Source organism: Phoenix dactylifera, unplaced genomic scaffold (genome assembly GCF_009389715.1).
Source record: "Phoenix dactylifera cultivar Barhee BC4 unplaced genomic scaffold, palm_55x_up_171113_PBpolish2nd_filt_p 000649F, whole genome shotgun sequence".
In the NCBI taxonomy this organism is placed as follows: Eukaryota; Viridiplantae; Streptophyta; class Magnoliopsida; order Arecales; family Arecaceae; genus Phoenix; species Phoenix dactylifera.
Genome location: NW_024068039.1, coordinates 81,511 through 102,769, shown reverse-complemented (window position 1 = coordinate 102,769; position 21,259 = coordinate 81,511). Strand labels below are relative to the sequence as shown.

The 21,259-nt window shown below is 43.0% G+C and overlaps 2 protein-coding genes across 4 annotated transcripts; both read right to left on the bottom strand.

Moving 5' to 3' along the window:
• Positions 1-7,193: 7,193 nt before the first annotated feature.
• Positions 7,194-8,348, bottom strand: LOC103696736 (hydrophobic protein LTI6B). Of its 2 annotated transcripts, none has more exons than XM_008778448.4 (3): positions 8,171-8,348; positions 7,551-7,643; positions 7,194-7,464 (listed from the first exon to the last, which is right to left on the bottom strand). In XM_008778448.4, the coding sequence occupies exons 1-2, from the start codon at positions 8,258-8,260 to the stop codon at positions 7,560-7,562; spliced, it is 174 nt and encodes a 57-aa protein (XP_008776670.1). In that variant the 5' UTR covers positions 8,261-8,348; the 3' UTR covers positions 7,194-7,464; positions 7,551-7,559. The 2 variants fall into 2 exon arrangements, with proteins under 2 accessions (XP_008776670.1, XP_008776671.1); XM_008778449.2 differs by having other exon boundaries at positions 7,194-7,460.
• An 11,679-nt stretch (positions 8,349-20,027) lies between these two features.
• On the bottom strand, positions 20,028-20,947 carry LOC103696737 (hydrophobic protein RCI2B-like). Of its 2 annotated transcripts, none has more exons than XM_039119875.1 (3): positions 20,740-20,947; positions 20,431-20,524; positions 20,028-20,342 (listed from the first exon to the last, which is right to left on the bottom strand). In XM_039119875.1, the coding sequence occupies exons 1-2, from the start codon at positions 20,827-20,829 to the stop codon at positions 20,441-20,443; spliced, it is 174 nt and encodes a 57-aa protein (XP_038975803.1). In that variant the 5' UTR covers positions 20,830-20,947; the 3' UTR covers positions 20,028-20,342; positions 20,431-20,440. The 2 variants fall into 2 exon arrangements, with proteins under 2 accessions (XP_038975803.1, XP_038975804.1); XM_039119876.1 differs by having other exon boundaries at positions 20,028-20,360; positions 20,740-20,946.
• Between the last annotated feature and the right edge of the window lie 312 nt (positions 20,948-21,259).

Below are 21,259 nucleotides of genomic sequence, written 5' to 3'. Positions count from 1 at the left end.
TCTATATGTTTTTTCTCTCCTATATCATTAAAGACTTTCATCAATAGAGTGAATGATCTAAAAGAAAGAAAATGTAAATGCTTTTGAAAGAAACTAAGCTTCAAATGAATTATTTTTGATTAATATTTCAGTACATTTTCTCAAAGTTGAAGAGGAAGCATACCTTGTTCTTAAAGGATTAGAAAGAGTAATTGCTACAAATTTTGAATAATACTAGATTACTCTACATTCTCGATGTCATAGAATTTCAGTGTTATTAACGTTTATCACTAAAATCTGAAATTCAACCAAAGAAAAGAATGATTAAAAAAGAATGCATCTTTTGAGGAGGAGCTTTAGATAATCTTAACCTAAAATTACTTCAATTTGATGCATACCTTGAATTTTATGGATTGATTTTGATGAACCTCCTGATATTGCAAAACATGCTTTAATTACCTTGAGATGAGTTCTATCTTCAAATTTTAAACTCTTAAATGGAATGATCAATTGAGGGGGAGAAACAAAATTTTAGAAGGAGAGGTCTTATGGAACTTAATTACATAAATCTATAGGAGAGGGAAAGAATACTAAATGAAAAGTGATCCTAATACTCTCCAATATGTATCATCTGAAATTTAAATCTGAAAATCTTTATGATACACCTTGAGGCGTATTATTTGGTTAGTATATCTTATGCATCACTCATGAACCAAATTACAAATCTTAAGAGCCTCTAATTTAATAAAACAGGAGGAGAACAATGTATTAAATTTTCTTGAGTATCTCTTAGAAAATCTATTTTGAACCTCACTAATGAGTTTTAATTGGCTTACTCTTTAGAACTTCTATTTTGTGCCAATTCATTATTTTATGTATCAAATTGTGCTTATTTTCTAAAGGAATAAAAGAAAGTCTTTAAAAGAGCTCTAAGATGTATCACAAATTGCATGATTTCATAATTTGGTATTTGTGCTCAAATGCACTTATTATTATAAAGAACCTTTGAAGTCATTAAGAATTAATGACCCAACATGATGATATGTCTTTCACATATATAAGTTTTGATCTTTTACTCTGAAAATTAATCAAAATTGCTCTCATGTTTGATAAAATACTTAATAGATTGGGCAAAAGGTCTTAATTGAACAAGCTTTCATACTTATTATTGAAGAGAGGTTAGATTTCCACTCGTGTTTTCATTGAATATCATTTGTGGTACTTCTTGAATTAACCTAAGAGAGATTCCACCCACACTTGATTAGAAAACTATCTGTGGTATCAAATTAGAAAACTTCTTGAAATCACATTCAATGTGTTCTGCTCTGAAATTATCTTAATTGGCTCTGATCTGTGCTCACTAATTTGATTTCAATATTATTGCCTTGAGTTAAATGATTCATATCCTGGCAATAATGTAACATTCAAACCAGAGTATAGTAAGGGAAAGAAATATTTGAGTGTTCTGATCTTTGTGCTTAATGTTTCACTATCTTTTTGATGCTGTCAAAAAGGGGGAGAAATATCTAAGTATATGCTTATAATGCTTTGTGATAATCAGCTTGAACTGAAATATATTGATTGTGTTAAGATGATTAAATCTAAAGCATTATCATGAAGTATGTTTTAAATATACATGTTGTCTACTTCATGCAACTTTGCTATGTAGTGATAATCAGCTTGAACTGAAATATATTGATTGTGTTAAGCTGATTAAATCTAAAGCATTATCATGAAGTATGTTTTGTTTTAAATATACATGTTGTCTACTTCATGCAACTTTGCTATGTAGTGATAATCAGCTTGAACTGAAATATATTGATTGTGTTAAGCTGATTAAATCTAAAGCATTATCATGAAGTATGTTTTGTTTTAAATATACATGTTGTCTACTTCATGCAACTTTGCTATGTATTACTTCTAGAAAACAATATCTTTTATATTGCATATACTCCAAGTTTTGTCATCATCAAAAAGGGGGAGATTGATGACCCAAAGATTGATTCATAGATTGATTTTGATGATCACAACACCTTGAAGTATAGATACTAATGTTTATGTTGCAAGGAGAAAGATATTTATTTTGCAAGGAACATAGCAAGTTGGAAGAACACAAGAAGGCCTCCAAAAGCACTCAAGAAAAGTTAGAAGAAAGCTACAATTCATTGGCCCAACTTTAAAGTTCAAAAGATTCAAATTGGAGGAGCAAATTCTAAGGAAAATTCAAAAGAATAGTCTTCGAGTCGACTCCTGAGGAATTCGAGTCGACTCCAATGGTTGCCGGGTCGACTCCAAAGAAAGCGAGAGTCGACTCTCAGTGGTACACAAGGGAAAACTCAGAGAAGCAGTTTTTGGACACTAAGATTCGAGTCGACTCCCACAAAGTCCGAGTCGACTCCAAAGACAGCGCAACCCCAAGACAGAAGACGGTATTTTCGTCTCTGAGAGGCGAGTCGACTCCAAGACAAGTCGAGTCGACTCCAAGGCAGTGCGGCTCCAAAATACAGAGGATCAGTTTTCCGACTCTGAGATTCGAGTCGACTCCCAGACAGCTCGAGTCGACTCCAAGGCAGCGCTACACTAAGATGGCAGAAGACCAACTTTCGGAAACTGAGAGCCGAGTCGACTCCAAGGAAGTTCGAGTCGACTCCAAGACTGGATGAGCCAAAAGACAGAGAATCGAGAGTTCGGGCTCTGAGATTCGAGTCGACTCCCAGGACAGTCGAGTCGACTCGAGTGGACAAAATTCAAATTAGGATCCACGGACTACAGAGGATGAGCCGACTCCAAAATTGCCAGGTCAGCGCCAGAAGTTGGCGAGTCGACTCCGGGTTAAGTCGAGTCGACTCCCAGTCAAGACGGCAACTTTAATTCAAACTTGGAACAGTTGCCGAGTCGACTCCGGAAAAGCTCGAGTCGACTCCTGCTACAGCCGAGCCGACTCCTGATCGCGCGAGTCGACTCCGATCCCAACGGTAACATTGTCAGGAAATGCAGACTGTGTCCAACGGCTCTTTTTCTTGTCTCTAACGGCTATATTCTTGTTTCCACGCCATCCAAAGCTATAAAAACAAGAAGAGAGCTAGGGGAGAACTTATGGAAGTGGGAGAGATCATCTAGGAAAGAGATCTCAAAGAGATTGCAAAGGAAATCTCCCACAAGCACAAAAGGGCCATCCAAAACGAAATAGAGAGAAGAAGAGCATCCAAGTGAATCCGAAAGCTTCCTCTCCATCCGTGTGCTGCCTCGGGGATCCTCTACTTCATGCCAAATCAGAGGAGGATCAAGTAAAGAAGAAGTCGAGCTCCTCCATCTTCAAAACTCGTTTGAGGGCTTCTCTTTACTCTATTTGTTTATATTGTCATATCTGCTTGCTTAAGAAGCTTTGATTTGTTCTTATTCTTTGTTTTAATATCTTGTAACTTGATTCAATCAAGGGATTGAATCAAGGGGTTAAAGGTTTGTTGGTGAGCCAAAGGGAAAACCAACGGTGTAAGGTTTGTTGGTGAGCCAAAGGAAAAACCAACGGGATTAAGGTTTGTTGGTGAGCCAAAGGAAAAACCAACGGGATTAAGGTTTGTTGGTGAGCCGAGGGTAAAACCAACGTGTAAGGGTTTGATTGTGAGCCCGGGAAAACAATCGGGGTTGGTTCTAGTCGGTGAGCCTGGGAAAACCGACCGAGTTCGTTGTGCGCTCGTAAACCAACAAGTTGGGTTGTGAGCTTGTAAAACAACCGACTGTAATCTGTAGGATTATAGTGAAATTTCCAAGAAGTCTTGGGGAGTGGATGTAGGTGCTGGGGTGCACCGAACCACTATATGTTTGCTGTGTTTATAATGTTTTTTTGTCATTATCTAACTCACACACTTACTCACTTAGATAAATTGCTTGCTTAACTATTATCCGCGAATTCTTTAGTTGCAAGCATACTCAATCAAGTCACATTCTATACATCAAACTGTCGCTAAGTTTAACTTTCACTACGCATATATACAACTTAGCATAATTAATCAAAAAGTGCTAGAAGTCTTTTAAAAGTTTTAAAAGACCCAATTCACCCCCCCCCCCCCCCTCTTGGGTTGTATCTACTGGGCAACACTACTTCATAGATACCCCAGTTCAATCTTGACTTCAGCCACTCTTCCCACAGCTTGCTGGAGAGCTAGCTGGACCACCTCAAAGAGCCATTCCACTAGCAAGGAATCTATGGAACAGAAGGAAGAAAGGGCAAAAAAAAAAGGAGAGGATGGGCTTTATTCCATCCCTGGGGGGCAACTTCCTACTTTTATAATGAGCTTAGATGACTGAGATTCACTTGTCCAGCCTAATCGTCGGACATGTGGCATGCTCTCTAAGCCCCTGGTGGTTAGTCTCCCCCTTGAGAAATGTTCCCTAAGGAATGGGCTTTGGAAGACCACCACCACATAATTATAGTTGTCATAAAGGTGGCTAGAAGTTTGATGAAGTGCCTCCTCCGAATGGCGAGACCAAGGAAAATACCTCAGGACACTAGAAGTAATGTGACTCGATCTCCTATTCACGAGGTTACTAAGTCGCCTCAAAAATAATTAGTTCTTGACCTTGGGCATATTGAAACCGAGAGGCAAGCGACTAAGAGTCCATGATTGCCCAAGCACCAACCTAGAGATGCTGACCAAAAAGACTCAATAAATGAGTTCTACAAAGCCTACAGGCAAGTCATTAATATTGGTCTAAGTTACAACACTTAAGCATCAAAGCTGAATACAAAAAAAAAAGCTTGAAAAAAGAAGTTGTTTGCATTTATGACCAGCGAAAAGATTGCAGAAGGTCAAAAGAAGAAAAGAAAGAATGCAAAAAAAAGCTCATCTTACGGCTGAGCCAAAAAGAAAGAAATCTATCCTATTCTTCACTTTTTCCTTCCTCCCCTTCAAAGGAAGATCCCTCCTCTTCAGTAGCATTTGGCCCTTTGGGAACAACGCGGCTGGGGTTGACTTAATGATGTCGCTCACTGACCATCGCCTGACATGCCTTGAAGCCCCTTTTGAAGGAGTCTATGGTAGCCTCCAACATATAGTGGGAGAACTCCCCCGAGCCCTTGAAGTCATCGATTGCTTGTTGAGCCATCTTCTTAGCTTGGATAGCCTTCTCCTCAACTCGAGGGGCTCTCTCTTTGGCTCTGGCAGTTTACTTCTTGGCTTAAGCCACCTTGTTCTCATCCTAGGTGAATTTCTCCTCAATGCAAAAAAATTTGCTCTTTGCCTCCGCTACCATCTCTTTGAGTTGAGTAATCTTCTCCTTGTGCAAAACAGCCTTTTCCTTCAATTCTTTTTTTGCCTCCTTGAGCCTTTTCTGTGCCTCAGAGAGTGCAGCCTTGAAGCATAGCCTTTTCTCCCAGCAAGTCAAGCTTAACCTTCGGCATGCTCCCTTACTTCCTAGGGAATCTCTTTCAACTCTCCTATGCTATCATTCTGCCTCTCAGGCCTCCTACTATTTTTTGAGAGTTGTGTTTAGGCATTGAAGGGTCCCTACCAAACTCACTATGATAGATCGACTTCTTCGTCGTTTTGTTTCAGATCGGATCCAATGTTGGAGCAACGCTCCTAGCAAAACCTCCACCTTCAATCGCTAATTTGGAGATATGCGGTGTCAGAGTCATTGCCACCCGAGCTCAGTAACCACCGAACTACCACCATAAAATCTTGCAGAGATCTTTAACCAATTTGTCTAATCTAGACAGCAAATAAGCCAAGCACTCTAGTGAGTCTATTAGCTTGGTGTCCAGCTAGAATCAGCTTTCTGGCAATACTACAAGGCCGGCCCAACCCTTAGGCGACTGAGGCAGTCGCCTAAGGCTCCGACCCAAAGAAGGCCGACCGCAGGAAAGGCCTCAAAGACAAAACAGAAAAAATGGTCCTCTTAGTGGGTTCACCTTAGGCCGGCTCACTGCAGAAAATGCCTCAAAGATAAAATAGAAAGAAGAAAAAATTCCTCTTAATGAATTCGTCCTGGGATCCCAAATGCATTAAGCCACTCCTGCAACACTGGCTATAATTTGGTATCTTGCGTAGCATGGCAAAGTAGTTCGCCATTTCACAGCAACTTGTCATATTTATTCTACTAATTTGATTTTGTGGAATCAGCTTCCTTTCATGGTATCTAATCCAAACCACATCCCAACGCCCCTCCCCCACCCCCTCCTCCTCCTCTCTCTCTCTCTCTCTCTCTCTCTCTCTCTCTCTCTCTCTCTCTCTCTCTCTCTCTATATATATATATATATATATATATATATATAGGCCACTGATGCCGTGGTTACGTTGTCTTTTCGAAGCCCACAATGTGACATCCTAATCGAAATTCATTCCCGTCACCTTTCATGTAGGATAACGTTCACACCCTGCCGCTAGCCTTTTGGAATTGTATTCTTTACATGTGGCCCAGAGATGACGTGAATTGCGAGTTGGCATACAATGATGCAGGCTAGCATGATTCAGACAGCTCCATCGACTCCGATGCATGTTACAATGGTTCATGGGTTAAGTATAGACAGCGGTGCAAGTAGGATGGTATGATCACCAAATATTACATGTAAAATTAACAGTTGTCGCCCAACTTCAAAGCAAGGTTGAAGGAAAAAAAACAAGACAAATGATGTGAACGGTCCCAGCTGCAGTATCTGGTCCATTCCTCTAGTAATTTAGCAAGAAGGAAGCACTTGACAAAGCTAGAGGTTTGGTTGTGAGGTAACCCCACTAGTACTGGAAGTAGGTGGCCAATTGATTGATTGGCACGGAGAGGCATGTGGAGTGGGTGGGCACATCACGTAGTGTGTGCCATCAAAGAATGATGCGATGCTCCCCTGGGCCTGCAGACTGCGAGAAGTTTATTCACCTTACACTGAAGCTTATCAATTGCCAAGTGCTGACCTGTGAAGGATTACTTTTTCTCTACTCTCTCTCTCTCGTCTTCAACGACAAAAAGGTGTTAAAGGAGGGATACAAAGTCGGTCACTTTAAGACTACAATGGTTCGAAATTTGGCATCATGTTACCTGGTTCATTGGATAAGATAGATTTTTCTTTTTTTTCCTTGAAAACATTGGCACCGAATCGTTGCTTTCTTTTCTCCGAAAAAGGTGAAATAGATTTTTATTTATGGGGAATAAAGAAACAATTCAATCACAGCGGCAAAGACTGGTTTAGCGCATGAAAACAGCAGGTAACGGAAGCAATGACATAAGATCCAAATTATTTAATGCTCATTTATTGATAAGAAAACCCTTTGTAGCAGTAACCAAACAGACACCCTCAACCACATGATCATACACCCAGAGAAGCCTCTAGGAAGTAAGAGCTTAAAATATACAAGACAAAGAACAGATTAATCATCCATGAACAAAACAGGATAAAGAAAAAGGAGAAACAAAGAAAAAGGAAGAAGAAGAAGAAGATTCCAACGGTTGGAAAACAAAGATTACAGCAGCCACCACCATCACCACCTCCACTGCCTACAAAGCCAACGTTACCAGTTTTTTAATATTTTGGTGATGTTTACACAGCCAAAAAAAATTAAAAAAGGAAAATTTATGCTTACCTTATCATTTTACTTGGTGATGGCATAGACGGCGTAGATAATCCCGGGGATGTATCCGAGTATCGTCAGCAGCAGGCAGATCCAGAACTCCGCCTAGTTTTTTTTTTTTTTTTTTTGGTGGTTTAAAGAAGTAGAAGAAAAAAATCAAGTTAGGCTCTTGATATTAACTTCTTCAAGATAAGACCAAACATTAAAAAAAGACAAGCCAAGGGAGCAAGAAAAAGACAAACCGAGAAACTAAATATCTTTGTTGCATCTATTTGAGGATTTTAACTTTATCTCAGCTAGTTTTGAAAAAAAAAGATATATAAGAAAAATTATCAAAGTTTTAGGCTCTCCACATCATTTTCCAACCCAAAGAAAAAAGGAGAACCAAATTTGTAGTAAAGAGTCACAAAATCAGAATGATCTGAATAAAGAGAAAGATGGATGTTCAAAAACTTGAAAGAAAGGAAAAACACCCCAAGAAAAAAAAAATGATCTTTCTTTACATCTAGATGATGTTTCTAAGTTTTCCTTCAGAAAAACTAAAAAATAATCGATCACAGATCCAAAAAGGTTAGAAGAAGATGAAGTAGATGAGGTGAAGTGTGTGTGTGTCTATATATATATATATATACCTTGCAGCCAAACTTGAGGAAGACTCCGAGAGGAGGAAGGATGATGGCAATAAGGATATCGAGGCAGGTAGCCGTCCCTTCGTCTGCCATTTCTTCTTCACCTGAAGTGATACCGAGAAAGAGAAAGAGGGCTTGCAGAAGAAAGCGAGTGAGAAGCACAAAGAGGGTGCACCGTGCACCCCTTGCTTTTATGGATGTATGGCACGTGCATAGCACATGACAGAGAACCTTCCCCGCGTTGGCTTCGCTGTCGGTTGCGGGGGAAAGCTGGGGGAGCGGGTTTCCGATTGCCGAGTGACAGCTGGGAGCGCATGTGGATTTGCCGACTTTCCCACGTGCCAACGGGATTCGCCACCTCTAAGAACCCTGATATATTTTCTTTCTTCTGTATATGTATATATTTATTAGCAAATATAACTTTTAGTTAACAGAAGAAAAGATTATTATGAAAAGAAGTAATCATCTGATCCCATCAAAGTATAGCAATAATATTCTGTTGAGGTTCCCCTCTAAGATTTAATAGTTCCACATGAAAATCACAAGTAAGTGGATGTGCTATGCGCATGAAGAATCACTTAGCTTATATTAATCAAACAAATATACATAGCATGTGCATGCAAGTAAACCTACTCTAAAATCACTTTCTTAGACATGCCGCAATCTAATGGTTAACCATGTGCATTGCCAATCAGCATCAATAAAATTAAGAAAAATATATCTTGGTTAAATAGACTAAGGGCTGATTTTGATATTTCTACAGGATTGGGCTGAAAGTTCTTTAGAAATCGGGCCTATTGGCCCATCCATCTTGCATTACTAAAAGTCTATTCAAATCTAAAAACTTTTTATTCTCCTTATAGAATTTGGGATGGTATTCGGCTGATATAGAGTCATACTTAAATGGTCCATAAATCTTATAGGATGTGTAACCTGATCTTATATGAATATCCAAGTAGTCCCAAACTAATATACTATTTTAGGCCTAATAATATATCCGTTGGAAAATGTAAAATGCACAAGAAAACCAATTATATGCCAAAAGAGATGAAAAACTAGAGCACACATAAAAAATATTCCAATGGAATAAGGTTATGGAAGGAATCATAATGCTCCTAGATGAGAAGACTTGCAAAAAAAAACATGATAACAAAATCTTGCTACAAGTCCTAGTCATTACCAAAATCAAAATAAAGACCACAAGAACAGATGTTTCTCTAGAAATCATTCCAACGTAGACATTCTATGAACACAAATGTTTAAAATTTGTACTACGAACAATAAATGATATGATCACGTCAATTAATATAGGTAGCTTTTCACGTGCGTAGCAATGGTCCTTTCGTCCCAGCTTGGCTCTATAATTGAAAGAGTATTTTCTTGTATGACATTCCAACAATTTTCATGTCAGTTGGAACACTCTCCTTCCTTATCCCTGAGACAGGGACAAGATGATGAACCGTCCAGATAGACGTATGGGCGCACTAACGTCTTGATTGGAAAAGGGACAAATCATAAATCGTAGTAGGTCCTACTGTATTCACCTTCAAGAAATTTTGATATTTGGATGCCGTTCTTAGGAAAGAGAGCAGTAACTAGATTCGATAAGCTACAAACTGTGAACATAGAATTTAAAATGTTAATGATAAATTGAAAGCTAAATTAATTAAAAAATTATAATTAACTTGACTGGTAGCCGAACGGTCTCGTTTTAATGTTACAATTTCATATTTAAGCATATTCTTCATAACATCCGACTAGTATTTTTTTTTATTTCGGTTCCAACTACTATCGTCCACTACTTTCTTTTGATGATTGCCGTAGTTGATTTTGTGCATGTTTCCACTCATCACATTTTGATTCTCCAGCAACTAGGGCTGTCAACGGGCCGAGCTGCTCGGGCTCGGCTCGAGCCCGGCTCGGTAAAAGCCCGGCTCGGGCTCGGCTCGTTAGTCAAACGAGCCCGAGCCCGAGCCCAAAATGAGGCCCGTTTAAATCCGAGCCCGAGCCCGAGCTCGAGCCCGAGCAGCTCACGAGCCCAAACGAGCCCAACCAATAACCCATTCCCTCCACCGACCACCTCCTCTCTTTTTATTTTTTTTTCTTCTCCTTCCTTCTGGGTTTTTCCAGAATCTTCCCGGCTCCCGCACCCGGTGTCAGTGTGGCGGTGTCCCTCCCCCGAGTCCCCTCTCGCCTTCCTCCTCCGCCGACCACCGCCGATGCCTCGCTGCCTCCTTCCGCCGCCTGGGAAAGAAGCACGCGAGGCCCCTCCCCCTCTTTCTTCTCCGTTTCTCCCCCTCCCTTTTCCTCTCTTTGTCGACTCCTCTACCGGCGAGACTGCGATAGAGGAGGGGATGAGAAGCCCTCCTCCACCGGCGAATCAGGGAAGGAGCCGAGGAGTCCCTCGCACGGGAGGGTCGGGCCACGGCCGGCGGCGCCCGCGGCCGAGCTCGCGGCTTCCTCGGCCGTGCCTGCGGCCGACGCCCGTGCCGGCGGTGCAGGTGCTCGCGGCCGAAGCCGGCGGCCGCCGCACGCGATGAGGTGAGTCTATTCTTCTCTCTTTTTTTTTTCTTTTTTTCTTTCTTTCCTTCTTTCTTCTCTTCTTCTTCTTCTTTTCTTTCTCTCCTTCGTTCTTCTCTCCGACGACGAACCGTCGGGACTCGGAACCGAGCTCGGCTGCTCGTTGTTCTCTCCGACGGGCGACGGAGATGGGGGCAGGGATGGGGATGGGGATGGCCGGCTTCTGGGTTCTTCTCTCCGACGGGCGACGGAGATGGGGGCCGGATGGGGATGGGGCGGGCTCGGGCTCGGGCAAACGAGCTTTACGAGCCCGAGCCCGAGCCGGGCTGTGCCACCCGAGCCCGAGCCCAATACAAGGCTCGGCACCGAGCCCGAGCCCAAGCCCGAGCCCGAGCCAGGAAATTTGTGAAACGAGCCGAGCCGAGCCTGCGGAGGCTCGGGCTCGGCTCGGCTCGTTAACAGCCCTACCAGCAACCGCTTCCACCTCTCGCATGTCGCTTCTGAAGCTTCATTCCTTAATACAAGGCGCCATCAACTTGATGGTTTATATTTTAAAAAATAAAAGCAAACATTTTTTACTTCTATTTTTTCAAAAATAGTAAAAATTATTAAAAAATAAAAAATAGAATAACTAAATAATTTTTTACATTAAATCTTATATTTTCATTTTAAAAAAAGAGGTGAAAAAACTGATATCAAACAAGTCTCAAGCTTTCTACGTGTTGGAAGAAATATTGGACATCTCAACCTCGAGCCAAATCTATCCTTTGACCTCGAATGCAAGCCGAGGAGAACAACCTCGGCCCAGCCGATCAGCCGACCGGCCGAAATGAGCTACCACAGCCCCACCCGAGGAGTCGATCAACCAAAAAACCATCAGCCAAAGAAAACAATCAACACGTGTCAACAAGGGCTGAATGTCCCAACAACTGACAACTCTAGCAGCCCATAGTTGTAGAAACACCACAGCCTATGCCCCAACAATGCTGCCCACTACCCACACGGACCAGCTCCCACATCACGATTGTACTATCGACCACTACTTGGTCATCATTGCACGCCTCGTCACGCCACATAACGACAAAGTTGGTACCCCTATATAAGGTAACCTGGGGGACCTCAGGTACACATATAATATTACTCACAAAGATTACACTCTGCTGAAATTCTCTCTCTTTTATGTTGTTGTTTTGTTATTCTGACTTAAGCATCGGAGGGTTCTCTACCAGAAACTCTTCGACAAGCGGACTTTTTGCAGGCCACATCCGGAGGAGATCCACCCTCCACACCTCGTCCAGCCTACTCAGCTCATCTCCAACTGACCTCAGGGTCGTTCGAGCTGCACTTCAACCTCAGCCCAAATTCGGCGACAACAGATTGACGCTAGAGGAAGAGCACTGCCCCAACAACACCGACATCTAACGAATGAAGAGACAACCAGCATGAAGTCACGAGGAGCCCGCGGCGCATCGCGTGCTTCGCAATGCCGTGCTCCGACCTCTCGAGGGTTGTTGCAAAACTCGAAACCCGCTCCATCGGAACAACCCACAGAGTCGGCGCACCCTGCTAAGGAGTTCTAGTTAGGAGGGAAAACGGCGTGCTCCGAGCCCCCTTTCCAGCAAAGACTCCTCTCCAACCCTATCACCTCCTCACCATATATAGCCCCGCCCTGATGGGATGCCAATCTCGATCGGAGAATTGAAATAATGGACTGACAGACTTAAGCCCTTAAGAGACGGGCTTCGAGGGCGAACAATGACTTCAACTTCTCCTCAAAGCCCCTCTTTCCCAAGTGGATCATGGAGTAAACGATACCACCTCAGTTCAAGATGCCTCAGACAGAGCTGTACAACAGCACCTCAAATCCCATGGGCTATCTTAAGAGCTTCAAGGCTCTCATGATGCTGCATGGAGCCACTGACATCATCCTTTGCAAGGTGTTCTTTGCGTCCCTATGTAAGTCAGCTAGGTTCTGGTTCTCCAGACTTCGGCCTGGTTCCATCCATTCCTTCAAGCAACTCGCCCGTCTCTTTGCAACACACTTCGTCTCTAACTGAAGGTGGGTCGCGGCTCAGATGCACTCCTCGACATCAAGGAGAAAGAGTCGCTCAAGGTCTATGTTAACCACTTCAATGCAGAGACTTTGGAGGTCCGCGACCTAAATCAGTTGATCACGATGTCAACAATGAAGAGCAGCCTGCGGTCGTCGAGCTTTCTCTTCTTTCAGAAAAAGCGCTTCCCCATCGACTTTATCGAAATGCTAGCGCGGGCCGACAAATATACCAATGCAAAGGAAGCCATGCCCCCCCCCCCCCCCCCCCCCCCGCGCGCGCGCGAGTAGGAAAGGAAAAATGCAAGGAGTGAAGAGAATTGAAGAGTGTCTCACCTCAGCGTGAGAGAGGTTTGTGATAGCTCAAGAGCCCTCTTCACTGCCCTAAAAACCTAGGTCTTCATAGAAATCAACTCATATTTATCAGTGAGGTCCATTGGAACCTGAACTTATCTCTAATGAAAAATCTTCTTATCATATTTGTCTTTCAGATTGAATGACTGCGACAAATGTATTCGACTTGGGTCATCCCAGAGATGTCTGAGCCCCAATAAAGGAGACATCTCGGGAACACCTTGGGCCTCCTCAAGATCAAGCCCACTCGAAATTCCTCTGAGACTGCTGTCCAAAGAGGAGAAGATCGGGCCCCGCGCCAAAGGCTGGGCGTGTCCCTCGACCTCTTCAAGTTGTGAATAGCCCAAGTAGGAGACTGCCCCTCACGCCGAAGGCTTGGCGCTCCACTCGGCCTCTTTAGGTCATAAATGGCCCAAGCAAGACGACGGCCCATGCATCGAAGGCTTGGTGCGCTACTCGACCTCTTCAAATCGTAAATGGACCAAGTAGGAGGCCGGCCCCTGAGCCGAAGACTTGGTGCGCCACTCGGACTCTTTTGGTCATAAATAAGGCTTAGCGCACCACTTGACCTCTTCAGATCGTAAATGGCCTAAACTGGAGACCGGCCTCCGCACCGAAGGCTTGGTGCGCTACTCGACCTCTTCAAATCGTAAATGGACCAAGTAGGAGGCCGGCCCCCGAGCCGAAGGCTTGGTGCGCCACTCGGACTCTTTTGGTCATAAATAAGGCTTGGCGCACTACTTGACATCTTCAAATCGTAAATGGCCTAAGCTGGAGATCGGCCTCCGCACCGAAGGCTTGGCTCGCCACTCGACCTCTTCAAGTCGTAGATGACCTAAGTAGGAGATTGGCCCTGACACTGAAGGCTCAGCGCACCACTCAACCTCATCAGGTCATAAATGGCCCACGCAGGAGACTGACCCTCACGTTGAAGGCTTGGCGTGTCACTCCTCTTCAGGGATGCCTCTAGGACCATAGTCCAGAGATGAAAAGAGACACCTTGGCCGACTTGGGACCTCCTTCAGCCGAGCTCACTCAAAATTTCTTGGGAGCCAAACTCCAAAAGGATCAACCAAGGAGCGCAAGACAAGATAAAGCTTCACAAGGAGAAGATCCTGGCGCGACAACACAAGCTCATATTGAAATGTGGTCAAACACAAGTAAAGGCCCAAGTGAGGTACTTTGGAAATTTCTTTACTTTTATTATCTTTTATTGTATACACCAACCTCGGAAGAAGCCAAACAAAAAGAGCTATAAAAGAAGGTCAAAGCTCGGAGCGATGACCTAAACTCGAACAAAAGACAAAAAAAAAGGAAAAAACCAAAGCCAGGTACTTTGGAAATTCTTCGTTCTCATTAAAGTTGTGAATTTTTACATTGATCTCAGCAAAGGCCAAACAAAAAGAGAATATGTCAAGCTTGGCCAACCCGAGTAAAAAATAAAAAAACAAAAAGGCAGAAAAGATGGGGCTTCATCCTCCACCTTCACCATTGCCACCAACGCTAGTCGAGACATCTAGTTTTCTTCGATTGAGAAGAAGAGCTCCCAATCCAGTCCGCTAAGTTTGAGCCTAGCATACTTCGAAGCCCTTTTTGAATGCGTCGTTGCATTCTGCAATGTCTCCTCTCGAAATTTCTCTAAGGTGTGGTACTCTTTGACCTTCTCTGTGACCCTCTCGCCTCAGCACAAATGGCATCCTCCCCAGCCTGGACAACATTCCGCTCAACATGGAGTAGTTTCTCAGAGAGCTCCACGGTCTTTTGCTCGGTAGAACGATAGGCCTCTCTGGCCATGGATAGTTGCCTCTCCATGATCGTAGCCTTAGTCTGCGCAGTCAATGCATGAGTTTCCATTGACTTGACTTTGTCTTTGATTGTCTTCGCCTTCTACTCAGCTTTGCGAGCCTGTTCTTCGGCAACCTCCGCCCTCGCATTGGCCAAATGGGTGTGCTTCTTAATGGTCTCTACCCTCACCTTGTACTCTGGGACACTCCTTTAGAATACCTTGATCCTCTCTTACATACCAACCTTGAGTGCATGCTGAAAAGAGGAAGGAGGTTAGTTATCAAAGTAAGCGACTTATTGGAGATTCACAAGTTGAAAACCTCCCCAGATGATCGTAGCGAAGATTTGGTCGAAGAAATCAGCAAAGTCAAGGGAGCGCATGGTTTCCCTATCATCCCCGGACCTGCATGTAACAAACCAACTCCCTTGCCACATTGGGAGACTCCAGTGCCGAATTGGACTCCTCAACCGACCACTCGGTGATGTAGGTCCTAGAGGTGCGGGCTAGTGCTAAGGAGCCCGTCTCGGCCAAAGCAGATGGGTCTGAATTTGACAGACCCGAGGTGTGGGTCTTGGGGGATGACCAGTGTGGAGGCATCATGGCAGCATAAGGTTAGGCAAGGATGACCCCATCTAAAGGAGCCGATCTGATCAACGATGCTACCTCGACCTCAGGTTCAAGGTCCCTGATCTCCTCTCGAGCCTCAGACAACGACCTCGGGGTTGGCCTCAATAGCAAGAGCCAAAGAGGACTCCCCTTTCAACCTTTTTCTTTGGGGGGCCTCACTCTTGGTGGTTGTGGCTGACTTCTTCTTCATCTTCATCTAGAGAATTAATAAGAGATCAGTCTTCATGGCAGCGAGAACTGCAAAACCAAAGACAAAGTTAGCCCACAATACTAAGGTGAAAAGATAAAAAAAAATTAGGAGAAGCTTATCCTAGGGGTCGGTCGGGCTCAGACCGACCTTAATCAGAGCCTCCTCGGACAATAGCTCATGCAAGGTAGGGATGCCGAATCAAAATTTTAGAAGCCTATCCAAGGCCTTTTAGCCATCATTGGACGTCCTTGGGCGCCGATTCATATCTCTCTGAGGTCCCTCCTCATGATATCAAACCCCCATGGTTGCTTGAAGTGAATGAAGAAAAACCTCCCTTTCCATCCATAGATGGAAGAGGGAATACCTCAGAGCAGTTGATGGTCTTTCTGAGGAGAAAATTACAGCCAGTTATTGTCTCGAGAATGCCTCTTCAAGGTGAAGCAACCTGGAAAAAGGGACACCGAGGCTCAGATGCTCTGAATGAAACAAGGAGAAAGGAAACCAACTAAGACACGCTAAGAGTTTGGCACCAATTGGGTTGGGACAAGGTGGTAAGGTCCCATCAATTGCACAAAGAAGGGGTAGAGAGAAAGTCTCAGGATGAAGAAGAAAAAGACAAGAAAAGGATCGAGCAGCTCAGAATTGTAGACCTGGACACTCGAGCACCACACGGGAGCCTACTCGAGCAGTTGAAAAAAGGAGCAAGAGAGGTGAGAAGTGGAAACTGAAGGTTGGGAACCCCCTTATATAGAGTCGCGAACTACCCTGATTAAAGCGTCGATTCAACTATTGGGGTAGATCACACCATATGTCAGCTTGGGACACGGCACGGTGAATTGCCAAAATCGTTGTAGTAATGATGCATCGAGGAAAACCCTACAGTGATGATGCCTCGGGACAACCTGGATATGAGGATGCTTTGAGAAGACAGATTGACGTATTTATTGCCCATGATGAAAGTCACCCTCAATCGAAGTAACGACTTGACTTTCATCGCCCAAACTAGAAGGCAATTCGGCCTCGTAGGGGGCATGTGTTGAAAAAAATATTAGACATCTCGACCTCAGGCCAGACCTACCCCTTGACCTCGTACGTAAGCCGAGAAGAACAAGCTCAGCCCCGGCCGAGCAGCCGATCGGCCGAAGTGAGCTACCTCAGCCCTGCCCGAGGAGCCAATCAACTAAGAAACTATCGGTCGAAGAGAACAATCAGCACGTCGACAAGGGTTGACATTTTCAACAATCGACAGCTCTAGCTACCCACCGCCCATGCAGACTGGCTCCTATGCTTCGGTTGTACTACCAGCCATTACGTGGTCATCATTGCACACCATGTCAGGCTAGGTAACGATAAAGTGAGAACCCCTATATAAGGAGGCAGCTCGGGGGACCTTAGGTACACATGCAATATTACTCACAGAGACCATACTGTGTTGAATTCTCTCTTCTATGTTGTTGCTTTCTTATTCTGACTTAGGCATTAGAGGGTCCCCCGCCAGAAACTCTCCCTGAAGACGATATTTTGCAGGCCACATTCGGAGGAGATCCACCCTCCACACCTCGTCCAACCAGCTCAGCTCATCTCTAGCCGACCTCCGAGTCGTCTGAGCTGCACTCCAACCTCAGCCCGGATCCGGTAGCAACAGATTGGCGCAAAAGAAAGGGCATTGCTCCAGCAACATCGACATCTAACGAAGGGAGAGACAACCGGCATAATGTTACGAGAAGCCCGCGATGCATCGTGTGCTTTACAACGCTGCGCTCCCAACCTCCCGAGGGTCATTGCAAAGCCTCGAACCCGCTCTATTGGAATAACCCGCCGCGCCTGTGGACAATGAGCAGTTCAACCTGCTCACTCAACAGGTGCAAGCACTGACCACGATGGTCCAAGGCCTGTTTATTATATATTATTTTATTATTTTTTAGTATTGATACAAATGTTCATCATCCTGCCTGTGGAGGCCAAACATCGAGGGAAAGAGAAGGAAAATCTTTTGTCAGTTAGTGATTGATTGTTTTCTAGTACGTACAATCACATTGTTTTTCCTTGAAGTATAACTTATAATATAACTATTTTTTATTTTTGTGTTTGTTGAAATGGCTAGCTTAACAAAGCCGTTCAATAGATACATATGGAAGAAATATTGGACACTTCAGTCTCGAATCGGATCGACCTCCTTGACCTCAGTATAAACTGAGGTGGACAACCTTGGCCCCAACCGAAGAGCCAATGAGCCAAGGAGTCGATCAGCATGTGCCGATTAAGGCTGAGACTTTGGCAATCTGTTGTTGTGACAACACTGCCCTCGACATGCAATCAGCACTGTATGCCGCCCATGCGGAAAGATGCCCACATCGTAAACGTATGACAGGACATTAACACACGTCGCATTAATTTGGATGATGACAGAATAGACTACCCTATATAAAGGGATAGTTTGGAGTCCTCGGATATGTAATGTTATGTGATTTTCATTCAGAGAGAATTCTCTCTGCTAATATTTCTTCCTTCCACATTATTGCCTCTTTATTCTAACTTAGGTATCAGAGGCTCCCCCGTCGGAAACTCTCCGGCAAGCCAATTTCTTGTAGGCCATTCACGGAGGAAGTCAGCTTCCTCACACCTCGGCCGCCTCATTTAGCTCAGCTCCTGCCGACCTCAAGGTCCGCGGAGCTGCATTCTGACCTCGGTCTGGGATTCTATGGCAACGGATACAATCAATTATATTAAGTCACCCAAATATCTCGAAAACGTCTTGATACAGCAAAAGAAGTGTCTCACAATCCTGAAGCCCTATACTCTAGAAGCAATCCAATCATAAGACCATTTTGATTTTTCTGCAAAATAGAGCAAATGGATGGATCCATCCCATATTCTAATACACCACTCTAACCTGGCCCATGTTGATAGACAAAGGCAACGGCTTTATCAAAAAAGCAAGTTAGTTGGAGTTTCTTGATTTTAGACCTCTCCAACTCATATCAAAGCGTTCAAATATTTACTTGGAGAGCTACTATTTATATACTTCTACTTTTATCATATTTGCAAAATAGAAGAAAAAGGACTCAGCGGATAGATGCTTCATGCCCATTATGCAACCGAGAGATGAGATGCTGAAACGTTATTCTTCTATTGCTTTCGCATAATTGATATGGTCTGGCTCATATATATCAAAAGTCTAAATGTTTTGTGGAGTGGATACATAGGTGGTTTAAAATACTTTGGGCAAATAACATGCAAGAGCGCAAGACATTCTCCAACAATGAAATATTCCACATATTTTGATCAGAAAGGAAAAAAAGAATCAACTTTGTCAAATTTGTTCAACTCGAATCTCTTAAAATATAATAATAATAAATATTAAAAAAATTTAAAAGCAAGATTCCAAGTCTTTTAATTTCGTTAAAAATAATTAAAACTATTCTATACAATCCTCTATATTTCTATTAGTGAGATTTAAGTCTCTAAATTCGGATCAAATTCATAAGAAAAAAATAAGATAAAATCCTTTATCTTTTCTTCCAATCAATGTCTGCAAAATTATAATATAAAATTTCTATTTAAATTGGTAAGATATATTATTTTCCGAGTCTGAGTTATATTTCTGTTTCAGATAAAAAGATAAAAAGTTTTCTAAATAATAAAACTTTTATATTAAGATGGAATTTATTTAAGAGCACGTCTCTACTCTTATGTCAATTTGTTTTTCTGCCGTGTGGTCAAATTTCTCTCATATTATCTCATATTGTCTAATTTCTTATGAATTGGAAAATGATTGTATCCGAAAATTTGGCTCACAGTGAAATTTTTGATGTGACAGTTCTTGCTACCAAATTTTGTGCATATGTATCTCAAGCGGGTAAATTAGTCTATAATAAGTTTAATGATCTTTTTAGGTTACTCTAGTACAAATATAGAGAAATAGAAGTAAAATTATTCTTGTAAGTTTGAATAGATGCATAACTGATGAACTTTTCAGGCGAATTTTTTTGGGGCACCAGAAATTTTTTTTGTCCAACTCTGAATTTCCGGAGATAAGAGCCGTTACTGCCGACGGCGGCGAGAGCTCATCTCTGACGTTTTCTGTCCAACTCTCAATTCACGGATATAAGACGTTACTGCCGTCTGCCGACAGGACAACGCCTTTAAGATATTCCCCGTCTGTGACGATACCTTTGAAGATATCCCGTCTTTTTGTATACCTTCTAGTCTCGAATCGTCAAATGGAGCAATGAAACAGATTAATTTGGGTTTATCCCTCTATTTCTTCACCAATTTCACTGTATCTTAAGAGAAATAAAGAAAGCATTTAATGTCGCTGGGTACGATTGGGTTATACTTTGATGTTTCAATTTATCGAAACCGGGAGAATTCCCTTCCAAATTTAATGTCACATTAACTGATAACAATTAGTAAAACTTTCCAACATGACTGAATAGACACCAATATCAGCTCATCGCACAGCCCACAACAAACACCCAGAGAAAATCTCTGAAACAATAGCAATACAAAAGATTAAACTTTTACAAAATAAAGAACACTTATAATAATCCCATCAACGCCAAGAATCGATCGCAGAGGAAGAGGAATCCAACAGCCGGCAATCAAAGGTAGCTGCAACTTCGGACCAGCCCACAATCTCCCCTACCTGCCAAACCAACTTGACCTGCTCGCACTCAACACCAAAAAAAAGGCAAAAAAGAAAGGGGAAAAAAAGAAAGAAAATGGAGGCTCACCTGAGTTTTCTTACTTGGTAATGGCGTAGATGGCGTATATGATTCCAGGGAGGTACCCGAACAGCGTCAGCACCAGGCAGAGCCAGAACTCCACCTTTTTTTTCCAAATAAAAAAAGAAGTAAAAAAAAAAATCAGTTTTAGGTTGCTGATACTAATATTTTTTCAGTGGGAAAAAAGGACAAAAATAATGAACAAACTCTGGAGCAAAAAGTCATGTAGATTTGGAAGCAGAGGTGATGATCTCTTTTTCTCTTCTTTGTTAAAAGAAAGGAACAAAGAAAGATGAATAGAAAGTAGGAGGGCGTTACCTTGCAGCCAAACTTGAGGAAAACTCCGAGGGGAGGAAGGATGATGGCGAGAAGGATATCGATGCAGTTAACTGTCCCTTCACTCGGCATCTTCCTTTCCTTCCTTTCTTCCTTTCTTCCTTCTAATAGAAAAGAGAAGATTATAGAGAATGAGAAGAGCAAGAGCTTACAGAGAGACAGAGGAGGGGGAGAGTCAGGTGTAGGTGGGACGCCTCTTCTGTTTTTATATAGGGATAGCACATGAGACGGGTTCCTTCTCCGTGTTGCCTTCGGGAGAAAGCGGGGCCCGCCGATTCTGGGTTTCCAATTCCCCTGGGACAGCTCGGAGCCCACGCTGTTTTGCCGACTTTGCCGACTTTGCCGTTGGATTCCCCACACCCTCACAGCTTTCTCGCTGTTAGCTTATTAAGAAAGGCAAAAAGTTTCTTTCCATTAATTAAAAATTATTACAAATAAAATTTTAAATTTCATGGGACCCGCCCTGATGGTGGTCGCGATCATTCAGCTGGGTATATAATAT